Source organism: Sciurus carolinensis, chromosome 7 (assembly GCF_902686445.1).
Source record: "Sciurus carolinensis chromosome 7, mSciCar1.2, whole genome shotgun sequence".
In the NCBI taxonomy this organism is placed as follows: domain Eukaryota; kingdom Metazoa; phylum Chordata; class Mammalia; order Rodentia; family Sciuridae; genus Sciurus; species Sciurus carolinensis.
The window spans coordinates 133,418,863-133,442,393 of NC_062219.1; the positions used below are offsets into that span (position 1 = coordinate 133,418,863).

Consider the following 23,531-nt stretch of genomic DNA (forward strand, 5'->3'; position numbering starts at 1 on the left):
TTAAAGTATTAGGGAAGAGGTGTATAGATTCTCTGCAAACACTATACCATTTTCTATAAGGAATTTGAGCATCCTCAGATTTTGGTATGGGGAAAGTGGCTGGAACAAATCCCCTGTAGATACCAAGGGACAAACATGATCAGATTTATACATTTCAGTGACCACATTAAATGGCCAGGTCTCACAGCTTATGTGATCACACAGGGCAATTAACCACTACTAATCAATCTGTTAATATAAGCCCTTCATTTTCAAGTCATCCACAGATGTCTGTTTTTGCTTTAAGATTAGTCAGGCCTTTTGTACTTTTTTTTTTAACTACAGAAAAAGTAAAGAAGTGTAGTTAACAGTGCTGTGCTAATTCTGCACACTCCGTCTATGCAACCCCATCATTACTACCCCACAGACCTGACTGCTTCTCTACTAGCCACCTTCATAATGCCAGGTTGACCTTCCACTGGTAGCCAGTCAGTATGCCTCTTCCTTTATGAAGAACAACTCGGTCTCAGCATCAAGTCTCTTCACAGTGTTTATGTGTTTCTGGCTTGCACTTTGCTACCTCAAACTAGGCTGTTTCCAGGTATTTCTAAGTTTAGTGATATTCCTGTTACAAAGAATAGATTCAAAATAGCTCAGAGAAGAAAGTCCCCACAAATTTAGAATATGTTAAGGCACCTGCAATTAAACCAGTCACCATACCTCATTTGAACCTTTACTCACAGTGGTCCTCTATCTGTAGTTCACAGATAAGCACTATCAGCTATAACTGGGGACAAGGTAGAAAGGACAATTTCCAAACTTCTGAACCAAAATTCAGTATCTTAATGGGATCTACGACTGAGAACCCACTGAGAAAGTTTGGGAACCCACAGGGTTAGAAGCCTGTATTCATCTAAAATTGCCAGAGTTGACCCTCAGGATTCAGATGTGACAAATGTATCCCCCTCTCATCCTGCACTCAATCTACTAATTCTATTTCTGCTCATGGTCAAAGACTACAACTGATAATTCTCAAAATTTTCCAATGTAGACAATGTGAAAAATCACTCCAAAATTTACTTTGACCTACGCACAAAAAGATAAAGCCTACAACACCATCTGACTCCTCTCAACAGCTTATTCTCCAAGCGTATCAATCTCTTAAATTTGCCAATAGCAGCCCATTAAAAGAGAATACAATGCGGATAAACACCCTTTACTCCCACTTTCTTTATAGAGTTCACATGTCCACTGTACTATGTGGAGGACTTATTTCTTCTTATGCTTTGTGGCTCTGTACCTTCTCCCTATATTGTCAATCATGTTTTCTTCTATCAATTTATGGATCTCACTCCTAAGTGTCTCCTCTCCGGCCTATCACTGTTTCTGTGATAAACTCCTCCCAGGTAACTGTGATTTGCCAAGTGGGCTTTCTATCGTCTCTCTCTACCAGAATCAAATCTGTGCTTAGAATTTCAATGCTAATGGCATAAAAACATTTGTACTCACTAGGCAGTCCCAGACTCTCTAAGTGCTTCCAAACCTCTCATCCTACTTATCCTCTGAAATCTGTTGATTTCTTCACCGCTGCACACCAGTCTCCTTCCCAGTCTTTTACAGTAGCACTAACAACACCACTGTGTGCAGGTCCTTCAGCCTGAGAAGGGTGAAAGTTTATACCTCCAGACTAGCCCCAGGCCCTGCCACTAGTCAGCCCATTATCACAGCACACAACCATATCCCCTTGTCCTCAAGACTGAAAATGGACACTGCCTATAGCCAACAACTTCATCTCTAGTCCCAGTCTCCATGTCCACTTTAACAAAGTCCTTAACACCCATGAAGTTGGAGCATCCCTCCTCTCATACCACCTCCTTCTGCAAAAATATAACTACTGCTCTGCTAGCTCCTTCCCCTGTTTCACTTGTGCCTTAACCATAATATTGGCCACCAAACATCTCCCAGTAGGTCTTACACATCTGAAACACAGAACAATGGATATCTCTCTACCACACGTCTCCTTTTAATATTTATTAAAGCATAGATTAAACTAAATAGATAACAACCCTTTCCTAGAAACAACTCTTTTGAACAACAAATGATCTATTTAAACTCTCAATTATTATAGCAATCTATTCATATGGACATACATACACATGCACTTTCATAATTATATATGCCTTCTTTTGATATCACAAGATGTAGAACTATTAGGCAAGAGTACAGAAGGTATACAACATACCTGCTATGAATTCTTAAGGCTCTCAGAAAAGTTTCTGACTTACAGTAAGAAAATTAATTTTCTTTTCTTCAAACCCTATTGGCATTTAGATGCCCAATTCCATGCTGTTGTTTCTCCATTTTCTCCAACTACACATTTTTTTATACAACATTACCACAATTGGAATAAAGGACAATGCAAAACCATTAATGCAAACATTCCCAAAACAGGTTAGAGCATATGGGCCATAGTGGGTTTTTATTCTCTGCATAGCATGAACTTATACACATGTATATAACTGAAAAAAATGTCTCTGAAAAGTAAGATGTATACAATGAACAATATCAAATTTCACATAGAAACCTATGTTTCTTTTAAAGAAAGGATAAAATGTTGAAGGAAAAGAAGAAAAAGACGATGACAAAGCAGCAGTGGCAGCAGCAAACCTGAAAGTTTCAGCTTCCATAAAATATATGGCTGCCTATTAGAAAGCAAAAACCTTCAGGTGTAAATTTCTCATTCATGCTTGCCAAAGATCAGCTTGGTTTTTATTGCTTTGTGCAATTTCCGAATGCAGTGACTTCACTGTGAGTGGGACTTTTTATGTAACACATTACATCATAAATTAGTGCTCATATGTTACAGCTTGGGCTTGCAAAGGCTAAGGCTTTATCGGAGACGTGTGGAATGGCTGAGCCACCAGTGCTCACCAGTAGATAAAGAGCACAATGAGCTGGCAGGATCACAGGCCAGAAGCACAGTCTTCCCTAGATTCTGATTTGTTATCAGTTTCCGTGGAAAATCAGGAGGACACAGCAGAGGAAACATGAGGTCCCTGTGTCTGAGCAAACCCACCACCCGCTAGCCCACTGAGTCACTCACCTCATAGCCTTTTTCCAGCAGGAACTCAGCCAAGTACGAACCATCCTGGGAAGAGAAGAAAAATTGGGAAGTGTCAGACCCACGGTAGCTGGTGTAGAAAGATGGCCACACTAAGAATTTTGAGAAAAGCATTTAAGAGTCTTCTTAAACTAAAATAGAGGATCATGGCAACCAAAATAAAATAATACCAATAAAGACAATAAACATCACACAGTCTTCCATTATTCATAGGGCATTTTCCCAGACAGTAATCCATTTGTACTCCATAAAAGACAAAGGAAGAAACTGAAATCCAGGGAAGTAGCTAACAGTGAAGAAAGAAAATGCAGAATTTCAGAATCACATGAATTCGGGTTTATAATTTGCCACTGACAAGCTGTATGAAATATGCAAATATGTGTGCAATGTAAATTGCCTTGTGATAAACTCCTTCCAGGTAACTGTGATTTGCCTTGTTGCTATGGGAACATAAAGCAGGAAAATGACAAATCCTAGGGAGGTATGAAAAAGGAATCACTGGAGAAGGGATGAGATGGAGACAAAGGAGACTTCGAGAGAGGGAAGGGTGGGGAAGAAAAGGCCAGTGTAGTGTTGGCATTACTGAAAAAGAGGCTCCTCATTAGAGTGGAGAAGGCCAGCAGGGCAGTGGAAAGAAGTAAGCGCCTTTAGGGGAGCACTCCAGGCCCTGGGGAAAGTTGGCTGCTCATCCCAAGGGCTCTGGGAAGTCATTGAGGGGCTTAAGGGTTTTTAGGGGTGTGTGTGTGTGTGTTGTGGGGAGAGTGTAGATGTAACCAGATCTGTATTACCACAGCACATATATGCAAGCACACACACAAATGAACTTTCAAAGGGCGAGGATATTAGTTTTTCACAAATAAGTACTTCATTTGTATTAATATTCAATCATGTAGTTAATTCCTACCTCAGGATAAAAGTATTTGACTAAATACTGATATTCTCAATTGGATTCTAATAATTCTTTCAAAAATTTCTGAGCAGGATCTCTATGTAAACTTAATTATTTCCTGTACCACATTCAGGGAAAGAAAGTACGAAAGATAACTAATTAAACTAGTAAGAGGTCAAAAGTTGAGAAATCACCATTCCAGAGTCACTTTAAAAAGTCACATTTTGTAATCAATCTTGTAATTTGCTCTTCTGTCTTAAGCCCCAGTATGAAGTCCCATCTTCCCACCCAGACCTAACAAAATTGGGACACCACAACTACTGGAAATTGGTGACCTCAAAAGTAGTTGGGGATGTTTGAAGTTTCTTGGATGTTTTCAGTTTTAAAAAGCTTAAAATATCCCTTTTGGCTTCAAAAGTTCCTACCAGATATCCAGGAAAAAGAAGAATGAAGCAAACCTTATGATTATCATGACTTGACCTAAAGCTGGAACTGGAGACACCCTAAGGGTCCTGAAAATGACAGGGCTGCCAAGGAAGTGTTTACAACATTAATGCAGAAGTCCTGCATAAATTCAGGCAGAATGACAAGGCGAGGCATACAAGAGACACATTTTGTGGTTCATTAAAACCTCCAGCAGATTTTCTTCAGATTTCTTGACATAAATATTCTGGTTTACAGACTCACATGGAGAAGAAGAGAAAGGGTTTGGGCTTTTCATCTCAATATTACGATGTGCATGGTTTTTACATACTCAGTACTTTAACTAAATCAGTTCATTAGGCTGACCAATTCAGGCCAGAACAAGCCAGGTCAGCCTACACTACCATCAGAAATGTTCGAATTTTCAGTATTCCCATAAATCAGTCAATGACAAAACACGGTAGCAGAAAAATATTTGCAATAAGAATAACAATATGGCAATAGGATGGAAAGCATAGTAAGAAACTTTGTTGTTGTTATCTTGTCTAGAAGCAGACAACACTTTCCACATATCAAAATTCTCCTGGAATAACAAGTGAAAATGCTATGTGTCCTACCATAGTTGCACAGGATGTTTAAAAAAAAAAAAAAAAAGAAGAGGTATAGGGGATCCCTAGGGTGGGGAGAGCTGTGATTATTTAGAAAGCTGATGTGAAACAGACCTGGCCAGCACTGAACCCTGTCAATAAGGTCTTGTTCTTCTCACCCAGGCCACTTCTCAAACTTTCCAACCACACTGGAACATTCTGAACCAGCAATGGCACTAGCTTCCTCCTCACTTCCTTGCCAGGCCTCTCCAGTGATAGGGCCCATACTACACAATGAGTGGGAAACAAGCCGAGCACAGGCTCCTGGTCTCCTGCCCAGGGAGCCCAGCTGGCCTCCCCTGGGGGCCTCCAGGGGAGACAGGGTATCTGAGCAGACAGACGTTCTCTGAACTAGCAGGATGGTTGTTTCCACCTCCTCTTGAAGCACAGGCTGATAGAGAATGCTCCAATCAGACTAATGGCTAAAATGTCATACCAACAGAGAACGTGCAACTAACATTAAGTTCTGACACTTGACTCCTCTAAGACCAAGGAAAGAGCCAGCTAAATCTCTAATTTGTTCATTATGACACAATTACTTTGGTATAAATTCTCCTGATAGAGAAAACTTTTAAATTTAAGAGATAATGTCCCAACTGTGACCCTTTCAAATTTACTTTTGCACATGGTTAAGGGTATCTATGTCACATAAAATGTTATACTATTTTAAGCAAACACCATTGTTTTAATGTTTTCAAGGCACAGAAATATTTTTTTGGTCTTACAAACACAAGAACCTCACTAGGAAGGTAAGCAGCCATTTGGCAACTCAGGTAATGGAGGCTTAAGAGGTTAGCCAACTTACCTAACAACACGCCACTAGTTACAGATAAAACCAGGCCTAGAATACAAGTCCTTCATTATTTTGAACTAGGAAATAATCTCCTTACTTGCTCTGCTCCATCTGGGAACTACCAAAACATGTCAAGACCCAACAAAATAATAAAAGACCATAAAGGATTCATTTTCAAACCAACTTGACTTAAGTCATTTTCCATTACGGGGTGTTTTATGAATTAAACAGGGCTTCCAGTTTTAATCAAGTGACCCAAACCCAGAAAAGTCATGTAATTTTAGAAGACTCAGAGCTCAGAGGAGAGAAGGGATACAGTGCCTGAGATTTCCCAGGTCTCAGTTCTGGGCATGTGCGTGCCTGTGGGGCGGTACAGTATCAGGTGGAAGTATTTTGACTTGGTGGTTAGATATATGTCAGAGGGATGAGGCCCCTGCCACGGGCCCAAAGGGTCAGGTTTCCGTGTGCCTGACACCCACTCTATTCGTTAGAAGGGTGAGCCCTCACTTCCATGGAGTACTCAGAAATGCCCCAGTAGGAGTCACATAAAAATTAAGCATAATCCCAAAAATTAAGTCATATTTTAACTATTACATGAAAATTACTTAAAACTCCACATCTATTTAAAAAAGAAAGTGAGAAAGAAAGAAAGAAAGGAAGGAAGGAAGAAAGGAAGAAAGAAAGAAAGAGAAAGAAAGAAAGAAAAGAAAAGAAAGAAAGCTAAAGGAAACAGAAAGATTCCCCCTCCTAGTGGCCAAAGATGGTTGGAAAAAGCACAGCCTGGTCTTCATACCCGCCCATAAATGTTTCTTTTATCTCTTCCAATGTGAATGAGCCTATAGCCCAGCTCATGAAAAGGGGAATGTTCTCATGTGCGCCCAGAGAGGGTGGCCCCTCTGAGTTGCATGCTAAATCACATTTATGTTTCAGTATGCACCCTTTAGCAGCGTCTTGAACAGGATAAGGTAAGTAGCACTAAGATGGAAAAATTGCACCACTAATAAAATGAATCTTTTTGTTTGGGTCATCTCAAGCGTCAGGAAACAGAATGCCCTGTCTCTATGACCAGAAAGCACTCGTTTACTCAGCCTTCCACGCTTTAACTCTCCATGTTCTAGTTACTCTAAAAAGAACAACTTCACAGCAAATCTCAACTATTGTATCAAGGGACTCTATCCCTCTACTAGAAGAACTACAAATACCTCAATACCTCAATAATTAACAGAGGATGCTGTTTTCAATCGGAACAAAAACTTCCAGTGATTTAACCACTGGAGTGTGACGTATCCAGGGGCAGAATATATTGGAAAAGTATTTACACCTGGTTCATGCTTGTAACAAATCACTGGATAAAATCTCTGTCAGACTCACTAAATTCAAAAGACCACAGGGATTAATTAATCCAACTCTTTCACTTTACAGATCAGGAAATTGAGACTCAAAACAGTTAAATGTTTAGTGTACAGTCATACACTGAGGAAGTAGCAGAATGCATACACACACAAAAAGGTTCTGGATCCCAGACCTCAGAATTGTATACTAAAAAATGCTTTAAAAACACCTACAATGAAGAGGTTGAACTGGTGACTATACCTAAGAACTAAGTAAGACACCCTATAACATTACTAGAGTGAAAAACAAGAATAAAGTCAATAATGATCAATAGTGATTTAACTAATTGACAGAAAGGAAATGAGAGCACCATCAATATTTAAATACTCCCATCCCATATTGTCTTCAAAGATGAAAATTATTTCCCCATAAAACCACTGTCACCAAAGAACCAACTTGCACTCCCTTTGATTTGCCTCTTGACAGAGAAGGACGCATGTCTGAATAATGGAGAACTGACTATGCCCAGCAGCTATGGCATTCTTTAACTGTGACTGCCTCTTCCCTCTTTGCCAGGTAAAAAGCCCTCTCAGCAGACGCTCAGTGGCTACACATGCACCACGTGGAAAAGAAAGTGGTTCTATGGCCAAACACCACACCTCCCAGTGACCAGTGAGTACAAGGTTAATAACCTCCAGTCATCCTGCACATTGCCCTACCAGAGTTCTCTCCCTCAAAACATGCTGTTTCAAAAGGTTATGGATGTTAGCTTTTGTGTCCATGGTCAGTTACAATGTACTTGTACTTATCAAAAATATAAACAAAAAAAAAAGATATGCTACAAAAAACATTTTTCCCAATATGATAGGGTTAAAAAAAATGACATAATGGGGTTTTTCCCTTCATGTTTTGTCTAGTATTAAGACTAAGGTTTTTGTGTTTGTGATCTTACATATTATTCCTTCTAGGAACTGATTATGTTTATATCCTCTACCTATTTTCTAATAGGCTATATTTTGCCAACTGGTTTATTTTTTACAAATTTCTAGAAAATATGTAAAATTACCTCATTTTCACCTCCCAAAAAAAAAAACCACTCAAAAACTGATACTTGAAATGGGTCACCAGATTTTCAGTAACAGAACTTCAATAACAACATCGTTTGAAATACATATTTCTTCCAAATAGCAAATGTTTACTGTAAACTCTTAATTTAATGAAGTAGGAAGAAAACAAATACCAGCTGAACTCCAAGTATATTTGCATAACCCAGCATTTATAATAATATCAGTGTCAATATAAACTATTTTAGTTATTTTAACTATTTTAGCAAATGCTATAAGGAAAATGGGATTAAAGTTTTTAAAACAAGCAGGTAGAAGGCAAGCTGTTATTGGTGAAGTATAGAAAGATAACTTTTAATTAAATGACTAAGAGAAAGGCAACACAGGGAAACCCCAATACATAAAGTTCCAGAAATGTTTGTAAAGTCTCAAAGGTAAACCCAAAGGCACTTGTTAACAGATGACATGTGTGCAGGGTGGTACAAGACATGAAGAAATACAAAGGGCAAGGCCACAAGCTCATCTCCATGTAAATAAAAAGGTATGCCCAAGGAATACCGTACCCACTGGTTTCCTTTAATGTAAGCTACTCTAGCTAGAACCCTATTGTTTTTCTCCCTCCCCCCATTCTTGACATTCGTGTTGTCTTTTTAATCTCTCGGAGGAAAAAAGTATCCTGTGACCTACTGTTGCTCGAAATGATGCTGACAGAAATAACAACAGTGAGCATTTGCATGGTACTTTACATATGTGACACATGCCGTAAATGGTCCACATTCATCCATCTTCATGAGAACCCTATGGAGCTGGTATTACTATTACCTCCACTTTACAGAGGTAGAAATGGAGGCAAATCAAAACTAAAGTAACCTGCCCAATGTCTAACAAAGTGCAGCACTGTAGAGCAAGATTTAAACTAGTACATTTCTAATTATTTATATGGTAATTTGCTTCAGTAATAGGGTCAAGCACTCTATACTGATGGGTTTGCAGATATTTTAACATAAAATGTGGTTCCTACAGATTGTATTAACAATAGAAGGCAAGCTGGATTAGTGAATATCAAACACCGGCTTGGGGCATAGGTGTTATGGAATGGATGACAGGAAGGAAATAAGAGATTCAGTCTCTGCCCTATTGCTCTGAGAAGTATCTGGGCAACCAGGCATTTCCTGGCCTAGATAGTATTATGCTTCAACACTAGCTGGGACCTCTAGATTTCACATGCATCAGCACACCCACACGTGGACAGGATGAGAATAATAAGCAGGTAACTGCTAACCAAATATTCTGCTATCAGGGAATGCCAGTAGATGCATGAGTCATAGACAGAAGGTGGCAAGGCTTTGTGGATGAAAGAAAAGTTATGAAATACTACCACACTGACCTCTTCTATACTGAATGGCACAGTGCCCTGAATAAATAAATCAACACACTTGAGCATGAAATCAACGATGGGAAAAAAAACAGAGGAAATATAAGAAGCATATCCCTATCGAAATCCTTTGAAAGATCTGCCTAACTGGCCAATTCCGTGCTGGTGTGAATAACTCCTTTCAAGTTTAGAACAATATACTAGCTCAAAGTTTTTATAAATCAGAGCTCCAAATGCATTGACAAGGACCTGTATAGATTTGCAGGGAAGTTAACAATATATTACCAACAACTTCATGCTTAAATAATAATCTCTTTAAAGTAAATAGCTATTAACTATATAAAAATTTAAATTGCCCTTATTTTGAAAATCAAGTTCCTTTCCCCCTTACTCTCCCCTTCCTATCTTTCAAAGTGACATTCTATACAATTAAAGGCTGTTTCTTTGCAAAGTGCATGATTACGTAGTTCTAATCATTCAAGTGATTTATAGAGGAAATGATTTTTTGCAGGTACTCTAACTAAAACAGTGCTACACTTTGTCCAGTGAAATACTTTAAATTTAGAAGAAAAAAACTTTGTACTGAAAAGAGAATTATGAAATTTTTGTATTTACCTGATTTATTGAGGTTTCCTTATACATTTCTTTTTATAATTTGTGTTCTGGCTAAGGCAGAAAGAACAAAATAAACGTTCTTTTGCTTATGACTTTGAAAAGGTCATATACAAATAAATAAATATTGATGACTATACCTTTCTTCTGTTACTGCACATTCAACAGGTTGCTGCTAAAATATCACTGTTGGTTATGCAACACTTTTATTTACAAATATTCTTTCTGATTTTAACCCAGTTTCTTTCAGGTATACAATTAATTAACATAATCCAGTTAAGTTTGTTCTTAAAAGATGCTCAATTCATGACAGAAACGTCATTTATTGGCTCCTAGATGCAGTTCAGATCTGCTCTGCAACTATGGAGTTGCATCCCATTAAAGAAAGATGCAAGTTACGAACTGTGATTTGTAAGGTTTAGGATAGGTAGTTCAGTAGTAGAGCACTTGCCTAACACTTGTGAGGCCCTGCTGAATCCCCAGCACCAAAAGTAATTTAAAAACTACAGAAAGACAGATGAAATTCAAATGTATGTACATGAATGTAAAACACAATTCTGTAAGCATACACCCAGGAAATTGCAGATGATAAAGCAAATAATGCTAACTAATATTCAGACAGGGGCAGATGGAGTACTGTAAGAAAAACTCTTAAGTCATGGACACAAACAGCTCCTAGTGAGAACAATTTTGATTTCACTGGGATGTGGCATTTGCAAGTAGTAGGTTCAGCTGGTAAAATTCAGGTTTGTGGGTGAGTACATTCTCCATATTTGTTATGCTTTATTGCACATCGGGGTTCTACCACACAGAGAAGATATTCAAGTCCATTGCAGAGGGGCAGGGAAAATCACAAATTTTAAAGTACCATACTTGTACTCTATCTTCCAGGGTCACTGCCTACAGGCTGTACAATCCAAGGTGTTTCTAGATAGTTCACCTCCAATACAGAAGCAGACGGGGAGAAAACAAACTCTTGGTGAAGATACTAAGATTATAGTTTAAATTTCCACAGTGCTAAAGCTTTGTTTTTGTTTTGTAGTTTTGCTTTCTTTCACCAACAGCAGTGGGAGCTTAGCTCTTATTCAACCACATATTTCTTTAAATCTGTGTTCAATGAGACTGATAGAAAATATTTTCAAGATTCCACTGAAAAAGAGCAACTTTGGAAGGACGGGTAGGGTTTTCTAGGTAAAATATAGTACTGATAATAATGTCCTTTCGTAGGGAATGGACACCACCCCTATCTTGATCTCCATAGCACCAAGTTCCCCATTTGGTCAGAGCCTCAGGCTGAGGTAGGGATGAGTGTTAATTAAGTTTAATGTAGAAGGGCAAGAAGCAAGAGACTGACCAGACTACCCTGACCACACACACCTTTAGGTCTAATCCTACGATACTTAAATACCTAACCATTGCTTCAGCTTCCCCACTATTCTTTCTACTGATAAACTTATTAGTGATATTTGACCACATTTTTGAAGATTTGGGTTATATATTTAAGCTATCACCTTTTTATAGGTATGGTTAAATCAACTTTACATTATAGTATATAGGTTTTTCAAACTATTATTATTTCTATCAAATTAACATCATCTACATTACTATAATTCCTTATAGTTGCTAAGTATATTAAGAGAATTTTCTCACTTAAATTCCACAACATCATAGTGATATAACTGACACTATCCTTTGATATCCAGATTAGAAAACTGAAGTTCAGAAAGCTTAAATCTCTTGTCCAAGGTCACAGAGTGAGAGGACTTTGCAGAATACAATCCAATTTATCTAATACTAAACACAATGTTATTTTTACAATACTTCTGCTTCAATCAAATTCAAAATATTTCAGCTAAGATAAGATGACACAGCAGTTTTTAAACTAATAAATTTATATAAAAACTCATGTCAAGTTTAACATAAAAATAACAAATTTAAATAGCATCAGCTATTACCCTGACAATAACCCACTAATAAAATCATTGCTTAAATGAATCCCTCCACCAAGTACACTAAATAAATATATGCGAGCAAGCGCATGTGTGTATGCACGTGTGTGCGTGTGCGCGCGCGCGAGTGCGTGCAGGCTCACTCAAAGGGGCTTCTCTATACCCTTATTCCGAGGTTAAAAAAAAAAAGTGGGTGTATACTTTGAATTGTTAAAAGCAGATCCTGGGCGATCTATCAACTGACAAAACATCTAATAATATCTAAAGCAATATGTGGTAAGATAATACTAAAAAAAATGAATAAAATGAATTTCCTACCCTCAGGAGTTTATAACCTAGTGAGAGAACAAGGAACAATACATCACTTCCACAATCATCATTTTAGCAATAACATTAATACTAACATTAACTCACTGTATATTTGTAATGGTTTAAGCCAACCCTGACCAACAGAAATATAAGGTGCACCACAGATATAATTCAACATTTTCAGTTGTCAAATTTTAAAAAGTTTAACGATACATTATTTAACTCAACATGTCTACAATATTATCATGTCAATGTTAATAAAAACTTAAGATATTTTGCATTTTTTTTGTATTAAAGTCTTCAAACCCTAATATTTCATACTTTGGCATGTCTCAATTCAAATTTAAATATTCATCAGAAATATCTTCACATAAGTTGGAAAAACTACTGGTTTACTTTTTTTTAATAACCAATTTGACTTTGAGGCAAAAGAGCATCACTTTCAAAACCACATCTGTTGAGATCAAGTAAACTTAATAACTTTTGCCAAATTAGTATTAACATCAAATTCAAAGGTGCATTTGTATAAACTGCAAAGCAAATCCAAATTTATCAGTATCAACAAAGCATTCTTTAAATCCTTTCAAGTTTTTGTAGCTGATTTATTTGAACAGTATTTATAATTAACTTTGCTAGATATATGTCTGAATCATATTATTAATTTCAACTATGAAAACTTTCAATTTCAACATAAATTTTCATACTTGCCTAGTAAGATCACTTATTAGTTCTCCATTCCTTAAAGTTTTGAATTTAGTTCATACGAAACAGTGTTATATGGGTGAGAAAATGTAAACCACATTGTCATGTTTACTTGTTAAGCACTGAATAATTGGAAATGTTCCTTCTGATTCAAGAAACAAAAGAAGATCTTATATTGGAGTAAATATTACAAGTTGTAATACTCATGCATGGCTCCATCAATGAGTGCCAGCAAAGAGCACAAGATCATTTTCTTCACTGTCTTCCATTTCTCTCAACAAGTCTATAAACAGTGGATTTGCATAGACTGAACAAATTTACCTACTATATCTATAAAACATTTTACAGAGTTTGCTTCAGAATATGATGGAATAAAACAATAAGGAAATCATCTCATTTTAAAATTCTAATAAATGCAAATATTTGACCTGGAATACTGACAAGAAAGAAATTTTTTCATCATCTGAAGTTCTTTGACATGTAAAACATTCAAAAATATCTAGGTTATGACACTGATATTCTGAGCCAAAAATTTATAACACTCCTTTATAAGGTTTTTTTTGTTCATTTGTTTTGTTTGGGAGGTGGGTAACTAGGGATTGAATCCAGGGTCTTTACCACTGAGCCACATCACCAGTCCCTGTTGTATTTTATTTTGAGCCAGGGTCTCTTGAGTAGCTTAGGGCCTCCCTAAGTTGCTGAGACTGATTTGAACTCATTTGTGATCCTCCTATGTCAGCCTTCCAAACTTCTGGGATTATGGGCATGCGCCACCACACCCAGCTCTTCACAAGTTTTTAAGTCCTTTGAAATAAAGGGTATCTAAAGTATTAACTAGACAGTGAATCATGTATCATACAAAAAAAAAAGTTCTTGAAATTTTTCAAGTTTCAAATGAACTGATGGTTTATGGTTAGAAAGGTCTTACAGGCAATGAATGATTTAATTAAAGATCATTAAGTTTTTCTTTATTATACTTTCATTTTTTCTCATAATTTTCTACTAAAATTTTAGTAACTATATTTTTTTTGCCATATCCCCATCTAAAAATATTTTCTTGTTTGGTACATGAATTCAAGCCATTTTCTTGTAGGTCAAAATTACAAGTTTTACTAAAAATTTTTGTTTAAAATTTGTTGAGCATTAAATACCAATTTCAAAAAAATGTCCTTTTTGACCTTTGAGAGGAAACTTCTAATCAAATTCACTATGAATTTGTTGAAATTCTTAATAATTCCCACCTTATTTTTCTTCCACTTACTTTTCCACATAACTTTTCTCAGCATAGAAAATTGTAAATGCTATGAAATCATGAAACAAAAATTATTTTTGTTCTCACTGCTCTGATCACAGTGCTGGTTTCTACCTTTGTACTCAATTCTGTAGCTGTAGTAGTATGCCTGAGTTTTAAATTTAAAAATTTGGCCATACTACCAAAAGTGTTATACAGATTTAATGCAATTCCAATTAAAATCCCAAAGTCATTCTTCATAGAAATAGAAAAAGCAATTGCAAAATTCATTGGAAAAAATAAGAAACTCAGAATAGAAAAAGCAATCCTTAGCAAGAAGAATGAAGCAAGAAGCATCACAAACCAGACCTTAAACTATACCACATAGCTATAATAACAAAAACAGCATGGCACTGGCACCAAAACAGACCCATAGACAACAATACAGAACAGAAGACACAGAGACAAACCCACAAAAATATGGTTATCTCATACTAGACAAAGGCACTAAAAACACACATTGGAGAAAAGATAGCTTCTTCAACAAATGGTGCTGGGAAAATTGGATATCCATATAACAAAATGAAATTAAACCTCTATTTCTCACCCAGCAAGACACTCAACTCAAAGTGGATCGAAGACCTAGGAACTAGCCCAGAGATCCTGTGCCTAACAGAAGAAAAAAGCAGGCCCAAATCTTCACCATTTTGGCTTAGAATCTAACTTCCTTAACAAGACTCCTAAAGCACAAGAAGTAAAATCAAGAATCAAAAAATGGGATGGATTCAAACTAAAAAGTTTCTTCTCAGCAAAGGAAACAATCAATAATGTGAAGAGAAAGCCTACAGAATGGGAGAAAATCTTTACTCCATGCACCTCAGATAGAGCATTACTCTCCAGGATATACAAAGAACTGAAAAAACTTAACACCAAAACAACAATTAACCCAATCAATAAATGGGCTAAGGAACTGAACAGACACTTCATAGAAGATATACAAGCAATCAACAGATATTTGAAAAAATGTTCAACATCTCTAGTAATTAGAAAAATGTAAATCAAAACTAAGATTTCATCTTACTCCAGTCAGAATGATAACAAGCAGGCTGGTGTTGTGGCTCAGTGGTAGAACACTTGTCTGGCATGTGTGAGGCCCTGGGTTTGATCCTCAGCACTGCATATAAATGAATGAATAAAATAAAGGTCAACTGAAAACAAAAAAAAAATTTTTTAAAGAATACAAGCAAAAGTAAGTGTTAACAAGGATGTGGGGGGGAAAGGTACACTCATACATTGCTGGTGGAGTTGCAAATTGGTACAACCACTATGGAAAACAGTATGGAGATTCCTCAGAAAAATTGGAACAGAACCATCATTTGACCCAGCTATCCCACTCCTCAGTTTATACCCAAAGGACTTAAAATCGGCATACTATCATGATGCAGTCACATCAATGTTTATAGCAGCTCAATTCACAATAGCTAAACTATGGAACCAACCTAGATGCCCTCCAACAGATGAATGGATAAAGAAAATGTGATATATATATATATATATATATATATATACACACACACATACATACATACATACACACACATAACGGAATACTACTCAGTCTTAAAGAAGAATGAAATTATGGCATTTGTGGGTAAATGGATGCAGCTGGAGAATATCATGCAAACCGAAATAAGCCAATCCCCAAAACACAAAGGGCAAATGTTTTCCCTAATAATGTGGATGCTGATTGGGGTCGGGGAGACTAGGGAAGAAGGGAGGAACTCTGGATTGTGCAGAGGGGAGTGAGGGGAGGGAAAAGGGTGTGGGGATGGGAAAGATGGTAGAATGAGATTAACATTATCACCCTATAGACACGTATGATTGCATGAATGGTGTGACTCTAAATCATGTACAGAGAAATGAAAAGTTGTGTTCTATTGTGTACAATGAGTTGAAATGTGTTCTGCTGCCACGTATAACTAATTAGAACAAATTTTTAAAAAGATATTTACTTTGCAACAAAAAAAGTGTTCATAATAATTTAATATTTTTGAAATAATAAACATTTCAATTTAATTGCCAATCATAATGTTCATGCTCATTAAAACTTATGCTATGTGCATAAAATATCCAAATAAACACTACAATGTTAGAATACAGAAAAAAACAGATACCCAGATTAGTTAACACCAACAAGAATAAATCAGTTAACACAAAAAAGATCAGTGCAATGTTTATAGTATGAAATACACTAAAGGCTAATGTTGTCTTCCAAAACAAGAAAGCTATGATTTTAACAGAAATATAATTTTTTCATTGCTTCTGTTTTAAAAATTCAGTACCTCACTTACGGCAGTCACATTTTAATTACTTGATAACCACGTGTGGCTCATGGTTACCATGTTTAGACAATATAGTGGTAGGCTCTGTCCTCAAGTATTTATGTGGACTAGCTTATGCAATTCTCACAACTTTACATACTCTCAGAATATTTACTATAATTATCCCCATGTCACAGACAATGAAACTGAGGCAAAAGGAATTATGCGACTTGTCCAGTCATTCAGTCATTTACTGGGAAACCAGGATTTATGCCCAGTGTGACCCCAGAGATTCCTCCCCACTATTTCAAACTGTCAAAAGTTCAACAAAGACACAGAGTTTAATGACAGATGGCACAAGAGGTGCGCAGTGTGTTTAAAAATATGAACAACTCTGAAATTAAAAGAAGGTCAGGCCCCATAGGAAAACATGGTAGAAAAAGAGAAAAGACATGAACTGAATAGTCACAGATAACTGTCACATACGAACAGGATAAGCAGCTGAGGGCAGGGAGGAACAGGTGTGTGAACTGTGAGCAAAGAACTGCTTAGTCATAAAGAAATAAAGGTGATAAGCTTTTTAGTGACTACGGCAAACTTAATGGTCCCCTAAGATGGCCATGTCCCAATCACTGGAAACTGTGACTGTTACCATATATTGAAAAATAGTCTTGGCAGATATGACTAAATTAAGAAAAGATTTCCTGGATTAAATCCAGGAAAGATTATCTGGATTATCTGAGTAGGCTCTAAAGGCGATCTCAAACATCCTTATGAAAGAGGTGGTAGGATTCCACACAGAAGAGGAGATCATGTGACCAGGGAAGCAGAGATTGCAATGAGGTCACAAATCAAGGGATGCCAACAGGAACCAGGAGCTGGAAAAAGGAAGGAACAGATGCCCCTAGAGTCTCTGAGGGAATGTAGGCCTGCTGACCTAGACCTGGACTTTAGACTTCCAGGCTATGAGAAGACAAATCCTTTCTGTTTGCAATGATTTGTTTCAGCAGCCACAGGAAACTAATACAGTTACTATGAACTTTTTCAGATCCTATATTCAAGCCAGGTACAGTGGTGTGTGCCTACAACCCAGCTACTTGGGAGCTAAGGCAGGAGGATTGTTAATTTGAGGCCTACCTGATCAAGACGGTGAGAACCTATCTCAAATTAAAAAAGAAAAAACAACAACCAAAAAAAAATAAAACAAACAAAACCCCACAACTTTATACAAAGCCTAGCAAATCAGCAAGTGGCAAATCTAATAGAGTAATCTTCTCCTTTTTTTTTTTTTTTAAAGAGAGCAGTTGCTGGGGATTGAACCAAGAGCCTCACTAAATGAATGCTAAGCAAGCTCTATACCATGAAGCTATATATGAAGCTATATCCCCAGTCCCTCCTCAATTTATTTAATGACAGACTCCCAAGTCAGTACCTGTTAGCATCTGGCAGACCTAGTACTTAGTGTTCCTCAAACAAACTGAGAAATTCTAAGCCAAGGTACATTCTAGAAAGCACGTAATTCAGATTAGTAAGTCTGAACTCTATTCAAACACCAATGCAGACCTATTAAAGGTTTTTGAGAAATGCTGCAGTAAGTTCACCATTCAGGACAAGGCCCTGTGACCATGGATGTGGGGTGGTTTCAAAGGGATAGAAGCTACTGCTGTGGGATATACAACGTGAGCATCTGAGCTAGCCACCTCAGGTAACAGCGCTACACCCAAGACCAATGGAATCACCTCCTCTAGGAAGTTCTACATGTCCTGAAGGATACCAACAAACTGAAGAGGCTTCAGGGTGACAAGTGAGAAATGACAGGAAAGAAGTGTTGCTCCTAGAGAATAATATTCAAAGGGTAAACAAAGTACCAATATCTCTAAGTAAGTGAAGGGCTGAAATGTACCAGAAAAAAAGAAGAGGATGGGTTCAACAGAAGCCAAAACTGAAAGAGTCAAGGGGGGCATAATGGGTCAACAAGAAGCTGTCCACAGGCTTAGCAGAGCAACCCTTGTGGATCTGGATATTCGGTGGAGACTAGAAGGCAAGTCACTAATGTCACAGGAAGAGAAAATCCACCCCAGGTAGACAGGTGGCTCTGAAAACTGATATGCTTTCTCCAACTCCCAGATTCCATTACCTGAACTAACTGACATAGACCTGTTTGTCATACCCACAAGTAGAACTGGAATAATAAATGAATTTTTAAAATACTGTGTTAAAGTAAGGGTGAACTTCAAAATATTGAAAAATCTTTGCACCACAGGCACTAACCCACCAGAATGGCTGGTAGCCTACAAAGGGTACCCACAAGCTCAACTTAAGCCTTCATTAAACTGCTAACACTGCCCTGTAGTAGAATGTGGATTCTGAGCAGGGAGAAGTACAGAGGGAGGGGGAAATAACCCCATGCAAAAACTGTTTATTTGCATTGACAATAAGTCCCCTGACTTGGGAAGCCACAGGATGGAAAGGAAGAGTGACCAGTTAGGCTGGAAGCCACTTTCTAAATACTGGGCTTCTGACCACAAAGAGCCAGCAGCCACACACTGTGGCACCATAGTCTCCAAGGCTGCTGGCTCTGCACCTTCTGCAAACACTAATGACATGCCAGGAAGTCTGGGTTTGGTTGTGGTTGTATGTACTCCCTCATTCACATTCTGTCTCTCTCTCACTTCTCTCTTTCTCAACCCCACCCCTGTAGTTTTGTCTCCCTCTCCCTCACCAATCCCCCTCCTATAGCATAAGTTTGAGTCCCACTAGTTTCAGGCTACTAATATTCATTTGGCAGCAACTGTCTAATAGGTTAATGCCCAACAATAGGCACTTGTATTTGCTTATAAAGTGGAGGTAAAGTATGGCACTTGAACAAAGAACTTATTATCTAAATTTCACTGCACGTTTACTACAAGCCAGTTTCAATTTTATGTTTTCAACCCTAAGCCTAAGACAAAGGGGAGTAGATTTGTGCTCATATTAGAAGGGACTATTACAAAAAAAAAAAAAAAAAAAAAACAGGTCAGGCTAAAAGAGAACCTGTTTACATTGAATTTTGTACCCCCAAGTTTGTATGCTGAGGTCCTAACTCCCTAGTACCTAATTCTGGACATGACCTTATTTGGAAATAGGGTTGCTACAGAAAAAAATTAGTTAAGATGAGGTCATGCTGGAGTAAGGTGGGCCTCTAATCCAGTATGTCTGGTATACTTAGAAAAAGGGAAAATTTGGATACTGAGAGTGCGGGTGAACATGAAGGCAGGAATTAGGAGTACATTTCACAAGCCAAGGAATGCCACTGATTGCCAGCAAACCTCCAGAAGCTACAAGAAAGAACTGGAACAGACTCTCCCTCACTGCCTCAGAACCAAACCTGTCCACCTTGATCTCAGAATTCCAACCTTCTAAACAGTGAAATGATAAATGTGTTAACTACCAACACAATCTGTGGTACCTAGTAAGGCAGCCCCCGCAGACTAACATAGGACCCAAAAGAATTAGGAGTGGTCATCAATAGGCCAGGTGAGGTGATGGCATGTGGAGAGCCGTTGAGAAGAAAGAGATTCTACTCTTTGTACCTCTAATTTACTGTCAGGAACCAACAGGTCTGAGGATGACCCAGCCCTCCCTAGGGTTCTGTCTGCCACACTGGTCTTGTTTGGTGTCCATAATCTGCGCTTCCTAAGCTTGATGCAGGCTCCTCCTTCCCCCTTAACCCTTCTGGCTGCCCCTGTCCTTGGTGTACTCAGTCAGTGTAACTCCTATAATTCTAGATGCTGGTTCAACCATCACTTCCTCAGAAATTCTTTCCTTCTGCTCCAGTCCAAGTTAGACCCCTGCTATTATGAGCACTCAAAACAGTTCTTTTCCTTCAGAGTTATTGTCACAATGTCAGTAGGCAATGTTTTGACCTGAATCAGTGACAATGGACTATTTACCTTCCTTTCTGGACTACAGGATCCATGACTAGACTGTGACTTCTTTGCTAATCACAACCCAGTCCACTGTCATCTGTTTATCAGTGTGCAATACATATTTGCTCCAAAAATTAAAATTCAATGCCCTTGAATTTTTAATATTGCAGGTCCTAGGTCTCCAACAGACATACCAATGCCCTGACTGATGATATCTGAAATGTAAAACAGTGCTCTCACTGTCAGTGCCTCCTTGTCTTCAAACATGGAATCCCAAAGGGTTTCCAAAGTGTCTCCCACACTGTCGATTAAGGACTCCAAGAGGGTCTCTCCACCCCTACAGTGCTTCTCAGACTCACTCTTGCACTTCCTCTCTATGTGCTCTACCCACTTCGTCTGAGCAATGCACTGGGTCTTCCTACCGTCTAGCATCCAGGCTGCCATTCACCCAGCTCAGTTGGGTAAATGGGCTGTGTTACTCCTGATTGAAATTCAAGCAGATTCCCACTGCCTACTCCAAAGGTTATCTCTTTGTTTTGCCTCCATCTAAATTCCTTTTCCGATGATTCTTAAGTAGCAATCCAAAAAATGCAAGGGATTATTAATGAATTATCTGACAATCAGGTGAGGGAGCTGTGAAGGATTTGGACAAGGACACATTTGGCCCTCCCACTCCAGTGATATACCCCTGCCCCCAGCTTCTTAACTTAGGTATCTCCAGTTACTCCAGGGCTTTTTAACCACTGTTTAGAAATCACAGGCCTATGTGAATAATCAAAACTTTTTAGTAAAGGATTCAGAGCTCTCTATTAACTATCACCTCTATTCCCAAAACCCTAATCAAATAAAACAAACATTTTAATGTGAGCATTTTAAGCCCTGGCTCCAATTCTTCCCTGCCATTTTTATTTTTTCATTCATTTGTTCACTCACATGTCACACCTAGTCAGCAGGCATTCTAGGTGCAGTGCAGTAGATGAGCGGCATGTCCACTAGCAGACACAGTAACAGCAGCAGTAACACCAAATGAACAGGTAATATTTATCCCAGGCAGCATTGGCTAAAATGTCTTATAAGCATTAGTCTCAAAATGACCTCACAGGTAGTATCCCATGATTATTCCAGTTCTAAGGATTTGGAACAGGAGTCTTGAGGAGGTAAAGTCAGTCTGCACAGCTACAAAGAGGCAAAGTGAGGTTGTGAAACCAGATGCTTTGTGTTATTCTAGGTGATGGTCAGTCAGGTGTGGTCACAAGAGGAGATGCAGGAGAGGCCCAGGTCCTACAGATGAGGAGGTTGTGGAGTGGTCAGAGGCAGAAGGGACAGCAGAGAGGGGAGAGTCCAGAACAGAGCCTTAACTGGTTTCCAGGAAGGACAAGGCAGGCATGGTGAACAGCTTAGGACCAGTTAGTGTGAATATGTGGTGGACTTAGGGCTGTCAGGGTAGTATCTATTGGTACAGGTTAGTATCTATAGATCAAGGCAGAGGAATATGGACTCCTGAGGTGAAAAGAGCAGACAGAACAGCATGGCTCTAGACTGGTTAGTTTCATATCCAAGCTGAGTCCTTCTGAGTGACTTGCTCTAGGCAAGAAAGTCTCTTCTCAGCCAGAAATGTTTTTAAAACACACACACACACACACACACACACACACACTCACACACACACACACACACACACACAACACCAGACTACCTGAATTCAAGCCTTCAACAATTGTGCCTGCTGGGTACCCAGAACAGACAGGGATGGTGTGACACCAGAGTAGGCACAAAGTTCAGTGAAGTGGGGTCACAGTGAACACTTGAAAGAACAGAAAAGGATTTATAAAGAAGGTGGTATCTGAATGGAGTATGAAAGCAAAAGTGGGAAGCAGAAGGTCTTTCCAAGCAAAGGGCATGGCCCATAGAAAGGCACCCTAGCCAGCCCAGTTAGCTCAAGTGTCTTGATGTTATGGAGCCAGGAACCTGAGAGAACACAGCAGACAAGGACAAAAATGAGGGCAGCACCAGCGCTTCAAGGGCAGGGCAAGAATCATCAATTTTGTTAGGTGCATAATGCCAATTAGCATGAACAGGTCTGCATTTCAGCCCAATTTCTCAGGGATTTACTGAGTATAGTCTAATAAGCACATATACAATAGAAACATTTAGTACCCAGATAGTCATGGAAGTCCCAAGTATCATTTTCAAAAAAAAAAAAATTCATCCCTTCATTCCTCCCTTTTCCCATCTCTCTTCGCTGTCCTTCTATTTCCTCCCTCTACTCCACTGATCTCCCTTCTATTTGCAGGTGATTCCCCCTGCTGCCCTCTTTTACTATGTACATAATGAATATACCACAGGAAATTTCATCTTTATGTATACCTATGAAGCACCCATTTTAAAAAAGACCAGTGGAGTACAGGGAGAAGGAAGTGGGAGGGAGCAGGGGAAGGAAAGAGGAAGTAGTGGGAACTGACGCAGAGCAAATTATATTCCTTGCAAGTGCAATTATGTCAAAATGAACCACAATATTATGTATGACTATAATGGATTAATAAAAACATTTCAAAAATGACTCAAAAGAAATACTTATAAATTCATAAGCAGGTATGTTTTAGAAGATGAAACACAAACTGCCAGTAATCATAAGAATATCTATTCTGGACCAGTGGTGCAGCTCAGTCATTGAGTGATTCCCTAGCATGCATGATGTCCTGAGTTCAATCCACAGAGAGAGAGAGGGAGGGACGGAGGAAGGAAGGAAAGGAAGAAGAGAAAAGATGTTCACTGCTTTGGTTTAGATGTGAGTGTGTTTCCCAAGGGTTCACATGCCAGAAACTTGGTCCTTAGTGTGATTGTACTGAGAGATGGTTGACCTTTAAGGTGGAGCC

General features: G+C 38.4%; 1 protein-coding gene across 3 annotated transcripts in view; it reads right to left on the reverse strand.

Moving 5' to 3' along the window:
* The window catches only part of Gmds (GDP-mannose 4,6-dehydratase), a 604,350-nt gene that overhangs the window by 484,407 nt on the left and 96,412 nt on the right, over positions 1–23,531 (reverse strand). For all 3 annotated transcript variants that reach the window (XM_047558608.1, XM_047558605.1, XM_047558607.1), the window contains one exon: positions 3,083–3,127. In XM_047558608.1, coding sequence (XP_047414564.1) covers positions 3,083–3,127 — 45 coding nt within the window. The remainder of the gene's footprint in view (positions 1–3,082; positions 3,128–23,531) is intronic.